At 52.4% G+C, this 13,319-nt stretch overlaps 5 protein-coding genes across 5 annotated transcripts; 3 read left to right on the top strand and 2 right to left on the bottom strand.

The window, feature by feature from the left end:
* Window positions 1-91: 91 nt before the first annotated feature.
* On the bottom strand, window positions 92-1,099 carry AYO20_01269 (hypothetical protein; the record flags this gene model as incomplete). The annotated part of the gene is made up of 1 exon (XM_022639575.1): window positions 92-1,099. One exon carries the CDS (start codon window positions 1,097-1,099, stop codon window positions 92-94), a length of 1,008 nt encoding a protein of 335 aa, XP_022504411.1.
* A 956-nt stretch (window positions 1,100-2,055) lies between these two features.
* On the top strand, window positions 2,056-2,916 carry AYO20_01268 (hypothetical protein; the record flags this gene model as incomplete). The annotated part of the gene is made up of 1 exon (XM_022639574.1): window positions 2,056-2,916. One exon carries the CDS (start codon window positions 2,056-2,058, stop codon window positions 2,914-2,916), a length of 861 nt encoding a protein of 286 aa, XP_022504410.1.
* Window positions 2,917-3,385: 469 nt separating this feature from the next.
* Window positions 3,386-4,880, top strand: AYO20_01267 (hypothetical protein; the record flags this gene model as incomplete). The annotated part of the gene is made up of 2 exons (XM_022639573.1): window positions 3,386-3,526; window positions 3,603-4,880. The coding sequence occupies 2 exons, from the start codon at window positions 3,386-3,388 to the stop codon at window positions 4,878-4,880; spliced, it is 1,419 nt and encodes a 472-aa protein (XP_022504409.1).
* Window positions 4,881-5,333: 453 nt separating this feature from the next.
* Window positions 5,334-9,047, top strand: AYO20_01266 (hypothetical protein; the record flags this gene model as incomplete). The annotated part of the gene is made up of 3 exons (XM_022639572.1): window positions 5,334-5,848; window positions 5,902-6,757; window positions 7,767-9,047. 3 exons carry the CDS (start codon window positions 5,334-5,336, stop codon window positions 9,045-9,047), a joined length of 2,652 nt encoding a protein of 883 aa, XP_022504408.1.
* A 1,190-nt stretch (window positions 9,048-10,237) lies between these two features.
* AYO20_01265 (hypothetical protein) lies at window positions 10,238-11,376 on the bottom strand (the record flags this gene model as incomplete). The annotated part of the gene is made up of 3 exons (XM_022639571.1): window positions 10,238-11,026; window positions 11,138-11,153; window positions 11,204-11,376. The coding sequence occupies 3 exons, from the start codon at window positions 11,374-11,376 to the stop codon at window positions 10,238-10,240; spliced, it is 978 nt and encodes a 325-aa protein (XP_022504407.1).
* Between the last annotated feature and the right edge of the window lie 1,943 nt (window positions 11,377-13,319).

The raw sequence follows: 13,319 nt of genomic DNA, 5'->3' as shown, positions 1-13,319 counted from the left end.
TTTCAAATAGCTGTACAAATGACATGTCTGGGATGCCCTCCGATACCAGAGATCAATTCCTTTGAAACCCAAACCCCCGTTTTCATGTGCCTTACGATTCGCTGTTGCTGCCTCTAATCCAACTTAACCAGCTTCTTCCTCCCCCTGTCGAAGGCCCTCCAACAGCACCAGCCACGTTACTGGCCATCACATCCAATGGGCCTCCCACAGTTGTTGGTCTCGCGGCAAGGGTCCTGTCGTCCCTTGCAGGCTCGTCTTCTGCTTTCCTGGTGATGTATTCGACTCTGTCCGCGGGTACAGGGCGACCCTTTGAGTCGATACCCACGCCCTGGACGCCACTTGGGGCAACTTGAACAGCGTCCCTCACAGGGAGGCCTCTAGAAGGAGGGGGTACTTGGCCTCCAACCAAGTCTTCCTCTCTGTGTTTCCATTCCGCACTGGTTTCTCGTCGACTCTTCTCCTCGGCCGTTTCCTCTCCCATTGTCCCCTTGGCCATCTGACCACCCACAAACCCCTTCAACTTGTTCCAGTAGCCTTCTTGCTTCTTCCTCTCCGCCTCTTTCATCCTCGCTGCCTCCATCTCCTGCCCTGCACGTTCCTGCTCGAGCAGATGCAGCTGTTCCGCGCTCGCCTCGCCCTTGAGAAACGCCCGTCTTGCGTCATCCAGCCTGTTCAATTCCCTCTCAACCCACGCGCGCTTTTGTCTTCGTGAATGGGCAATGAGCGATATCGTGCCGTATGCGGTGACGCAGACTGCGAGGCCGGAGAAGATTATCAGTCCGTATGCGGTGAGCCGGTGGGCGCGGTCGGCGATGACCCGACCACTGGAAATTATGCGGTCGATGGGTGAGGAGCCGGCCGAGCTCTTTGCAGCCTCGTGCGCGGCCCGGAGGCGGGCGACTCTTTCCATTGGCGTCTCTTTCGAGGACGAGCCATGTTGGGGGGACGAGGGAGGCTGTGAAGACGAGGCAGAGGGGGATGGTGAGGAGGGTGTGTTTCTGGCTCCGGGCCGGGAGGCAGGTTGATAGGTGAAGGTCGTGGCATGGGGAGTTGTCGAGGTGAAGCGAGTAAAGGTGTCAGATGCCGGTCGTCGCGACATTTTGGGTATGAATGCTTTCATTATTTTTTTCTTGGTGTGGTTCAGGGAGAGAAAAACCGCAGACGAGGAAGAATCCTCGACGTGGGAGAGGGATACAAAGTTCACTGATGGTGTTACAAAGCTGGCATCTCAAAATTTCGTGCACATTAGGCTGCTAGTGTACAGAGAAAGTAGAAGGTCGTCCCAGTCAAAGATGGAGAAAATAGCCAATGGTGGGCAGTGGTGGGCAAACGTTGGTTGAAGACTGCGAGAAATAAACTGAAAATGAAGCTCCCGAGCGAGACGAACACGAAAGCATCGCATGACGGGCGACAAGGATCGCGCGACCCGCTTTTTTTTTCTCATTGGATCTCCAAAGCTTCTTTCCCTCTTGTCCAACTGGTCCGAGTCAGATAGAGAGAGAACTTGTTGCTCTGTTTTTCTTTTCGTTGTGTATTATCTCAAAGGCAACACCTGTTTAGCATCTCAACCAACCACTTGTAGGAAGAGGACTCGCCATAAGTTCGTCCTGGGCATGGCAAAGTCTAGTCAACTTGGTGCACCGACTCCGTATTGTCTCCACGGTCATCTCTTAGACATTACTATAGATACTCTTGCCTTGCTAGCCATTCCCCTTGGTGATGATTTTGCTAGTTCTCTTTTTCTCAGTCAAGGAAGCTTCATATCATGTCCACAACACAGATGTAAACATACGAGATGTGCCATCTGCATACTGGCTCGACTCAAAGGGACGCAGCCTTGCCAAGACGCGAGGCTGTCGTTTGCCGAGCTGATCTGACTGACTTCTGGATCGTCACTTCTGAACCTTCAACCTTTCCCTCCTTTCTACATCCCTTGAGATTATCACAAGACCACAGCTCCTCTATGAGGGCATTAAGAGGATCTTCACACTGTCCATGGACTTAGCCTCGTTGCTGCTCTGGTGCTCTCCTTTTTTGACTTGGTCGTGACCTGAAATGGACGGGCAGCGGAATCCAGAGCTCCAGCGGGTCCTAGCAGCGCTGAATAGCTTTTCCCAGCAGCAACAACCGCCGGCTCAGCCCTCATTTGTTGGATTCGGTCCCTACAGTAGTCAAGGTCTTAATGGGGTAGACACTAGTTCCGCCAATACGCTGATCCCGGGCCTGGGCTTACTCCCGTCCACCCTTCATGAGCGTGTTGTCTCTCCGCCACCTATCCACCGCCACCAAGACCCAGTTCCCACTGCGCCCCAGGCACAGAGTAGGACGTCGACACCAGGTCTGCCGGAGACTCTTCGCAGCAAGACTTCGACTCCTAATTTCAATGTCCCTGATGCATCGACCATAGTTACTTGGCCAGCAGCACTGAAACACGTCTCGCGCCATCTTGTTCACAATGAACAAGTGGCCAACAGGATCAAGCATTTGATCAACGAACAACACAAGCATGAGCGCCAGTGGTGGGCCGGCCGTGAAGCTATTGTTGCCAGACAGCAGGGCAGATCTGGGACGTCGCAGCAGGTCTCGGCGATATTGAAGTCGCTAGGCGCGAAGGATGTGGCGGCTACTTCGTCACGCGGGGCTGCACCATCAGAGGCACAGAAAAAGGCGGACCAGGCAGAACTAGACGCCTATGATAGAAAGGTGTATGCTGGTCTGCTGGCCATGACCGCAGATTTTGACAGGCAACTGCGGTCACTGGGTGTACCGTTTTATGCTATCAAGCACGACTTGGTGATATTGGAGGATGGTCCTGAGAAACAGGCTGGAGCTAACAAGGGCAAAATTGACAGAGGAGAATTAAGGGAGTTGCAGAAGCGGATGTGTCAAACTTTGGAGGATCTATTCGGAGACTGAGATTCGGCCCGGAAGGGTGATTCGACCAATACAAGGACTTATAAAGAAATCAAACCATGCCTCTGGACAGCAGCATTTGCAGTCAGGATGAAGTCTGGGAGCATTGCATCTCTCGGCAAGTGTTTGTCGTTGGCTAAATAGACATGTCAGCGCAGAGGAAGCAGAACAGTATCAAGTGCAGGGGTGGCGAGAAGATAGACTCTTCCGGGATGGACTGGTCGGCGAAGAGATGTTGGCTGCAGATGAATGCTACTGCCTGGCCTGCACTCATGCCATGAACAAGTGAAGATGCACAAAGATCCCAATGAGGGAAGAATGGCGGTGGGGAGCAAGTCCTGCCACCACGTCTTGCGCTTTGTTGCGCCTCGTTAGCAATCAGCGTCTCTGCTTCACTTCAACCTCACCTCACCTCACGCGCAAACCTTTCAGGAAAGAGTCCTCAATCTCCGGCACATCACCCCCGATAGCCATGGGCACCTTACTGCACTACCTCACCACCGGCGCGGGCTGCGATTTGATCATAATCTGTCGCGGAGAATTCTTCTTGGTTCACAAATCAGTCATTGCCGCTCACTCACCGGTACTGGAAAGAGATGCGTGCAAGTCAACGGTAATTGCTTCCTTCACTTCGCCCTCCTCGCCATCATTATACATCTCTCCCCAGCCTCTGACTCAGAAGTTTCCAGTTTCTCGGTGGCGAGGCGTACATCCTGGACGCAGTCTCTCCTGATGTCTTCCGCAAAGTCCTCACTTTCATGTACCGGGGCGACATTCCGGAATCTTTCCAGAGCACACTAGCTGCCTCGACTCAACTTCCCCTCGACAAAAAGTTCCCTCTGACCGACGCCTTCCTGGTCACCATTCGGGGCAAGCCTGCGACTGTCAACCTCTTGGATGGCTCGACCAAGACTACGGACACCATCACTAATGCAGACAAATGGGCCATCTTGATGGCAAAGCAAGCCTTGATCAAGGATCCATATGATGTCCGTCCATGCGTTAACTCGGACGAAATCTTTCCAGAACTCAATGTCTACCTCGTGGCGAAGCAACTGGAGATTGGCCCTCTAAAGGACGTCTCCGTGCAAAAGATTATCACGTGGTTTGAAAAGGAACTGCGTACGGGTTGCCCATTGTCTGAAGACTTCCATGTCTGGGCTGGCTACATTCTCAGAGCCTACGACGACTTTATACAACCCTTCTTCAGGATCTGTGCAATAGATATTCCTGTCGTGGAGAAAGACAGGTCTCTGGTATCTTTGCTTGGGAAATGCAATTCTAACCTCTGGGAGGGCATGCTGTCCGTCCGTGCACAGTGGCAAAAGGACCTTGTGAACAAACGAGATGAATTACAAAAGACCAAGGACCAGTGTTTGGTCCTGAAGGCAGACGCAGAAAAGCAGAAAGCTGCGTCCAGAGATCAAGAGAAGGTGTATAAATCGAAAATGGAAGAGCTGCAGAAGTCACTGGATCTGGCTGATGGGAGGACTCGAGCTGCACAAGCGCTGGCTCAACGGCTCGACAAGCTCACACGTTCTTTACAACAGGACCTGTTGAAAGAGAAGGCTAGTGCGGTCCAGTTGAAGGAGACCAACACCAAGAAAGAGAAGCAGCCCGCCAAAAGCGACCCCGCTACTTCGAAACTTCAGAAGCAAATTGGAGACTTGAATGAAATGGTCAAGAGCAAGGAACAGGCCCACAAAGGGTCCAAAGCTGCCAATAACAAGGTCAAGGCGGCCCTGCGTAGCGAGAAGGAGGCCCTGCGTATTGAGTTCGCCAAAGTCAAAGATGCGTTCACGGGGTTTAAGAGATGGATCAATGACACGCCAAAGTGTCCAGGCTGCCAGAGCGAGCACAACATCCGGATCGAGCACCAGCGCTATACTTCGATTGGCGTTGCATGCGCGCATTGCCCATTTCGTACGATGTGGTACGGAGCGGACACCGATGATGGGAAGGCGTGACAGGGCACAATATGAAAACATTCATAAGGCCAGATGTGGTCATTGAAAAGATGTCAGCTGTTTGATCACAGAGGGTTGTGCAAATGAGAGGATGTGCTGGGACAGCGTATTGACTCCACAAGGGAGGTGTTGAGATATCTCCTGTAGTCGATGAAACCGATGCCTGCCTGAGTTGAAGACGTCCGATGGCACTGTCACTATTACATGCGACCTGTGTGCTTGGGGTGGAAGCCTGCCTTCCATGACCATGATGCGGATAGACCAAGTCGCAGTTGCCAAACCCTGCGTGCAATCGCTCTGTCAATAACTCGAGTGCAGACTTCAGTGTAGTTTTCTCGGACACTGCGTTCTGTCGGTTCACATTCAAACCAACAAAACTCACAAGTGGTTTTGAGCAGATATTTAGCCTCTCCCTCCTGGCACTGCCTTCAGTCTCTCTACTCTTGCACAAACATGGACGAAACACGAGGTAGTGCTGGTGTCGTTGACAATTTGGCTCGCTCGTCTGACCATTCTACTCCTGCATCCTCCTCTGCTGAAGAAACAACCGATTTGCGAAGTCTTGCACTTCGAGCACAAACACTGTCGAGCACTCTTGAGACGCTCCGCAAACACTGTGGACATGAGAGCACCTCGTCGGATATTGCTACTGCCATTGAGGAGTTGAAGCTGCTTGCCTCGGAGCTCCACAGCCTCGATTCTGCGGTCCAGGCCAACAAAGAACTCTATACCGAGGCTTTTGGTGAAGATCTGAGCGAGATTCGTGCACATCTCGGGGGCATCTTTGAAGACATTGCAGATTGCTGCAAAGAGATGCAAAAGGCCGATTGCCCAAACACCAGCGCGGTGGGCTGGCTGACCAAGAAGAGATACGTACGCAAGTTGCAGAAACACCTGGAAGTCAACAAGACCACCCTGATTGTGATGCGCACTGTCCTACATCATGGCAAGGAATATGGAACTTACAAGTCGGTTCTCCCCTTCTGCACTTGAGGCGAACTATAGAACTGACCTTCTCCAGCTCTCCCGGTCGTCTAGCCGAGTCCTCACCACACACCTTGCAAGAAGACCTTGCTATCCTTGAGACTGTCTTTGCAAGCAGGACCGCCATCAAGGACCTCCAAACCCTTGCCAAAAAGCCCCATGGACATTCGCCTTCAACTTCCTCGATAGGAATTAACGATCCCTCTCCGACCCTCCAACCAGGCGCACACGGCCGAAACTTGTCGTCTGCTACGGGTGTCGACATTCCAGTGATGGGAGACGTACTTCCAGCCAGCACTGCAGATGGAAAGGGGAAGAAACAAGATGCATTAGCACGGAGGTTCTCCCGCCGCGGAGTGCGGCTGGCCGTCCACAGCTCAATCATGGACACTAACGCACACGACGTCCCCATCTCACTCCGGAGGAAATGGATTCACGACGCTCAACTTCGACATGGCCCTGACTATAGGGAATCAGACGGCCAATCTGCTGCTCAGCTAAGCAATATTTCTGAAGTCAACTCAAATTCTGGGCAGGACGATGAGCCGGCAAAGCAAGGTCGTCAATCAAGCCTCACCACACCGGAGGGTCAAACTGCTAGCGCCGCTTCATCAACGTCGGGCCCGCTCTCAACAAATTCGAAGAAAAGCTCGTCGCTGGCAAACTCTCCATTGGGTAGGAAATTCGGGAGTGTCATTGCTCGACTTTCTCGCCCTGCCAGTGAGCAACACGAAAGTGCTGGTGAACATAGTGCCGAGACAAAGGTGCAGGGGGCCCAGATCCAGGCCGAGAAGAGATTCGGTAAGGAGCAGGAAGGGAAATCGACAGAGATCAAGAAAGAAATGTCGGCAAAGGAGAAGCCAGGATGGTCCTACCGTTTAACCAGGCCCTTTGTGAAGTCGGAGCTGACCACCCCTGATTTCGAAAGAGGTTTTTGAGCGGGACAGTACAATCATCGGATGGCTATGCAGGGACAGAGACTGTCCATGGCCAAGAGCACAGCGCACTTTGCTTGGAATGATGTGTGGTATACAATTATAGAGTATGTTGCAGGCGTTTGAGGTAACGCCGTTGAGTCCACCATCAGTACTGAAAGAGAACCTGCATAACATATGATGTACCGAGTACTGTCATAACGAATATGTTAGGTCTAATCTGCCTGTGTGAAGACCTTTGCTCAATGAGGCTTAATTTGGTAAACAGTTGCTGGTATATCAAGTACTTTGTACTTTTTCTTTTGGTGACATTTTGTCTGGACGAGGCTGAGAAGAAATGCCAAGAATCCAGGGGTCGGCAAGGCTGCAACCATGACTTTGTCTCGTCCCACGTTTCCGCTTTCTCTGTCCGTCTGCATGTCATTCTGTTGATCTGAAACTTGTCAACAGATAACGAACAGAAATCGAGACTCCAAAGAACAATACCGGACAAGAGAACAGAATATCATTCAACCAAACAAGCGTGCTTCGAACGCAGGTCTTTTCAAACGAAATCGGCAATGGACATGCGTGTCATGTCATGAAAGATGCAGAGAGCGAGTGCGTGGGGATGCCGGATGGCGTTCTGTTCGCCCTGTGTATGGGCAGATGGATGAACGGAACGCCGTTTGAAAGGCCTAGCTAGGAGGGGAGGGGGTGGGTTTGAAGAAGGTGAGAAAGGACAGGGAATGTATGCGTACAAACGAAGAACGAAGAACGGATGGTGGTTTGTTTCGCTGTTCTCTTTTTTTCCCTTCGCTTCAAAACTGAGATCTTGTTCTCCTTCTTTTTTGTCTGCTCTTGTCTCTTTCCTCCCTTGATCTGTTCATATTGCGAATCTCTGTTTCTCCGGTCGGATATGTCTAGCAATATCTAGCAATAACAACACAGAGAAGACAAAACACCCGGCAATAAAACAAGACTACAGGATACCTCACAACCACAAGAGGCGCAGACACCAACAACCCTGGATACCCGCGTCTTCTCCTCGTCAAGCACCCACCGCCACGGCCGCTTCGAGCTCAAGCACACCGACACCGTCTTCCTCCCGGACTGGATCACCCGCCCGATCATGGACTTGGCCAATAAACTGTCCGGGCTGGACATGTATCTGTACAATGCCGAGGACGGCCCATGTTTACCACAGTCTGGTTCGGACGACGAGGATAGTGTCTGTGGACATCAGGTTTCGGTGTCGTCAAATGCTCGCGCTCAGGGTCCGAAACAGCCGGGTGAAGATACGTTTGACGAAAAGAGATGTCCGCATGTGTCGGCGGGGGGTGTGGCGATTGGTGACATCGACGTCAATGGCGCAGATGACCGCGACGGCGACGGTGAGGGAGACTGGGAAGTCGTGCCTCAGCATCCAGATTGGGACGTGGTCGCTCGTGGCGGCGAGGGCCGTGAGCGAAAGCCATTGTTGAAAGCAGATTGGGTCGTGTGTGAAAAGGGTCGAGACGGCAAGGTGCAAATGTTTGAGGGTCCTCGAGCCGAAGACGGCGTTGCTGCACTGTCCGTGTCGTCGGAAGAGAGAGCTCAGATGACCGACACGTCTCTCCTTGAATCCACCACGCGACCTGGCATTCGAGTTTCCGCAAAACCCAGCCCGGCACACGCGTCATATATACTCGACGACGATTCGGGTTCGCACCACTCGCACTTCGAAGGAGGAGACGCCAATCATCCAGCGTCGTCAGATCATGGAACAGCAAACGTGTCCACAATTGATCTAGTACCCTCGAGAAAGTCATACGAGCGAATTCGGCCAGGACACAAGATACGACCACGGGCATCACCGTCGACGACTCTGGGTGACGAGGCTCGGAAACATGAACAGGAGCTACAACCAGCACACTCGAGCCCCCTCCGCGTCTCGACCACCCGCAGGGTCAAACACCCCGCCGCCAACCCGACCAAGAACCGACCACTCCCACCTGACGAACAGGACCTGCCTTTTTTGAGTCCTCCTCCTCCTCCTCCAAAGACCGTCACCACTAACAAAGACATCATCGGAGACCCCCGCGACCACGAGCAAGTCCCCGCCGTGTCGCGAGTGCTGGCAAAGGGCGACCAGGACTGTGCGGCGCTGATTGCCGCGCAGGAACGGCTGAACGAGAAGCTGCAGCAGCGGGACCAGCGGGGGATTTATAGGCGCCACGAGAAGTGGCGCGATACGGTGCCTTCGTGGCCGTCGCGGTTCTACTACTAGGCTGCTGGTATACTTGTCTACTAGGCTGCTGGGCTTCTAGGCTGCTAGGTGCTTTGTGCAGTGGTTGGAAGTTGGGAATTGGAACTGGGAAGAGAGATATGAAGGGTGGTGGAAGAATGGTGCTGACGATATGATCCGTGGGAGTCCTTGTGACATGTCGACGGCTTGCCTTGCGCCATTCAACGCACGGCGGGTCAAGAACGCGCAGACAACAACATACATCGAACAAACATTGTTTTGAATGCTTTGCATATATGCCTATGGGCCTACATACCGTGGAAGGACAGAGATCAGTGAGCATCCTGACGCCTGGTTTGAGCGAATTGGGCTTGCCGTGGATGACGACCCTCGTGAAAATAGCCAGGTAAATCTGTTGGGAAACAACCTCTTTACATTCTTAGGCGTCGGACAAAATCTAGCACAATCATCGTCATCATCATCATAAATCATCATATCCTTCCCGTCTGCCTGTCTGGGTCTTTTCTCCTCCCCTACCTGCTTGCTTGCCTGCCTGCTTGCCTGCCTGCCCGACTGGATTGACACCCGTGTGGCACTGGCCCATAGGTTGGGGTGGCCTGGAGAGTGAAAGCGCGCTGGGCCAGTATGTGCCACCTTTCGTTTCGGTGGGCTCACCCTTGCGTGATCCTGTTGTTCGTCCTTGTGGGAGACGGGACAAGCAAGGTTTGCTCGAGACTGGCGAACCCATAGCTCGGATTCTATGACGATGTGTGGGCTGGAGGAAGATCGAAGGGCTCTACCCTAGAGACTTAACCATTCTCCCACCAAAAAAGGAACACCTTCCTGCTTGCCGAAACGCGCTTCATTCTGGAAGGTCAATGTGGTGACACTTTTGATCGTCGATGACCAAGAAACCCCTTCCAGAATGCAGCACTCTTTGTCTCTCGGTGCAGAGGTGTTCATCTGCCACCATCAACCAATAGAAGGGCTATACTGTGAGGCAGCAGAGCACGATATGGACCAAACAGACCGAGCAAATTGCTCAGAACCTGAGTCAGGAACCACTGTCGCCTCCAGACCAACTCACGGTCGGTCTACCAGCTGTCCAATCTTGCTCCCGTGGTCAATCGGAATTGTCCAAGTCATCCCTCACAGCTGCAGCCATTGAGATAGCTCATCGAATCGGTCAGAGCATACCAGAATTCCTGTTCTTCCGCATCAGGTGGACAGCATCAATCCCTTTTGCCGATATTGCTGGTGTAGCCACCATAGCCACCGTAGCCGGAGCTCCTCGCCATGCCATTTCCGACGTTGCCGCCGAGGATGCCGTTGGAATATATCCCACTTCGCCCGCTTTTCCTCCTCTCGTAGACGAGCATCGCCATAGCTCCCACGCCAGCACTCGCAGCCACAGCGAAGAAGCTCAGCAACGAAAAACCTATGCTGTGATCCGTCACCTTGAGGACAGGCCGGCCAACCATGCCAGGTAAGACTGCTCCGTCGATCCACCCAACATTGAACGTAAGGACCAATGGCTCATTGCGAACGATTTTGGCGCCCTCGCTGGGCGCGGAGGACGAGGTGTTTGGGAGAGAATAGGCAGTCGAGGCAATCAGGTACGACTGGTGCGAGGAGGCTCGTGGCGAGTCCGGGTCCTGGGACATGTGGAAGAGAGCATTGATGTTTGTGTGCAGATGCAGATGGCTGAGTTGAAGAACTCCCTGCAGCGCAATTGTAAAGGGTGTCCAGAGGCCCTTTCCCGCGGCGCCCAGCCCGCTCGCGTCGGGGAGGGAAGATGTGATTCCAAGCTCTTCCTGCGTCAATGGAAAGGAAGGGACTCGACAAGTCAGGGGCACATCGCTGTGGACGAAGAATTCGAGGAGGTGGTAGAGTTCGTCGGGCAGGGCATCGATCGTGCAGATCTGCGTTTGCGGCTCGTTGTACTTGAACGATAGCGGCTGGCCCGTCTCATTGCACGTCGGAAACGGTATATATTGTAGATTACCATGGTCGTCGGTTATCTATCAGCAGTCTCCGCGTCAGTATGCATCTTACACCTCGACAGACGCCACCGTTGCCCGCTGAAAAGCCCATCGTTGCCAATGTTCCTTGCGGTAGACGGCACGACTTACGTGCTCTCCAGTGTCACTGTGTCCTGTTAGTGGTAGCCTGGAGTATCCCGTGGAGTCAACACTCACATGGTCCTATTCAAGCAGCTGACGGGCATCAGCTCCCCTTTCGAGTAGCCCCTGCGTGGGGAAGCCCCGTTGAGCCCCGTCGTCTCATCGGCGACGGCGACATTGACCGAAGCTGATAGATATAGGTAGAAGATGGAGAGTGCGTTCAAGTAAACAGATCCATGACGGAGCATGGTTGCGGTCCACCAAATGGGTTTCAATGGGCATCAAGATCTCGCTGCGCACTTTTTCGCGCGCATTTGTGGACGATCTTGGTTCGTTGGAAACTTGCCGTTTTCGTAAACCCGAGGCGCTAAAGACGGGCCGTCCCGTTGCTACTCAGGCACTACAGGCTTGGAGCTGCTTGACGTCACAAATTCACAATCCCAAAACCCCTTGTGACATCGAGGAGAGAGAGAGTACATGGAGAATACACGCTACAACAGTTGGACGCTTTAGCAGTGCTTTTTGTACCGCTATCCTTCGCTGCATGAAGCTCCAAGATAGGCCGTGGTGTCACGGTCTCTTAGAGGCTGAGGTGGTGCGATGTTGGGTTGTCCTATCTATTTCTGCAATATCTGGCGTCATGGAACCTGTTACTCTCTCTACGCTACTGTCTTCCTCTGGCATTTCTAATCTCAGCAGCATCCTCGAGAGACGTTTTGGAAAACTAAGGTCACATGGTAGTGACGGACAAGACCTGCTGAAGAGTTCAACTTGTAAATAGCTCGGTCGTGGTTGAACGAAAGCATCAGCGAATAATAACAACGGCTCCTGTCTCTCCTGAGCAGACCTGAACAAGATAGACCGAGTTTGTGATTTGGCTTGAGGGTACAAAATCTATGTCTTGTCTGTGTGCTCAAGCCAACCTCATGAAAGTAGTTCTTACTACCAGCCGATTAGAGACTTGAAGGCAGGTTGTATCAACTTTTGGGATTCGCTCTCTAAATATTGTCACAGGCCATTCACATTATTTTGGCCCTTACTCTTAAGACTCAGCATGCTCTTCCATGTCACCCTGCACATGTCTAGCTCGATGCCCCTGTACCCTTGGCTGTCTTTGTCTCGGCATGGTCTTGCAGGATATGCTTCGGGTTGCTTGTGAGGTTGGCGGTTTGGTCATCTTTACCTTCATTCTTGCTTTGCGAATTGTCGAGCTATACCCTATAGTTAGCAAATGTGATCAAGGCAGCTTTGATGTTGCTTTGGCAAGAGTCGACAGGAATGGTTTGGATCTGGTTGCACAGTCGCAGGATAGGAGAAGTATACCTTTCCACTGCCCGGCTGGGAGGGATGATCTTGCTGCTGAGCGCCGGTCTGTCGCTCGGGGTCTGGTGACTGACGTCCTTGGTTCGGTGCAGACATTGTGTGATAAGAGGATAAGGTGTTGTAGACGATCTATGTGCCGTGTGAGCAATGGCTTTGCTCAAGCAGGTGTTGAGACTGAGGGCTTGTATATCGACTTACTGGAATTTGGGTAGATGGATATGCGTGAGTTGGCTTGATAGACGAGAGAAAGAGAGTTCTGGAGAATATGTGAATGTGAGAAAGAGGACTCAGTATAAATGAGAAGAGGCCGCGTACTTCGTCACCCCGCTGAGCACGATGATGATCCCACTATAAACTATGACGTTTGATGGTTACGAAATACTGGGTCGCCACGAACCATGTCACGCCTGCTGTGAGCCTTTCTAGACAAGGGAAGTAAAGATCCTCGATACCCTGCAAGGAATTTCCCATGCATATCGGCATCTGAGACTTTGCCATAGAATCTCGCATTGCCTCGTTTGCTTGGTCGAGTGGTGATAATTTCTAGAATGAGTGGATCAGATGAAACCACCATATATTCCAGCGCGCAATCGCTTGATCTGGGTCTCTCCAAAGGTCAAAGCGACGTTTCCACCATGGCCTGGATTTATGTTTCACAGATATCAGACAAACTCAACTGAATCCAGCAAACCAACAAATCTAGACCGCCATTTAATCAGCCACACAAACAGCCACCCGCCTTTTATCAGCCTTCTGCCTTCTACCTTTCAATCGACCAGACATTCACTCTTATGACTCAAAGCACACCTGCAAATCTATTTTCCCCATCGCAAGCTTGGACTGGCGATGCCGAATGTGGCCAGGAGGC

Source organism: Fonsecaea nubica, assembly GCF_001646965.1.
Source record: "Fonsecaea nubica strain CBS 269.64 chromosome Unknown Scaff5, whole genome shotgun sequence".
NCBI classification, from domain to species: Eukaryota; Fungi; Ascomycota; class Eurotiomycetes; order Chaetothyriales; family Herpotrichiellaceae; genus Fonsecaea; species Fonsecaea nubica.
Note: the sequence above shows the minus strand (reverse complement) of the source record. Positions and strands in the feature narration are given on the sequence as shown.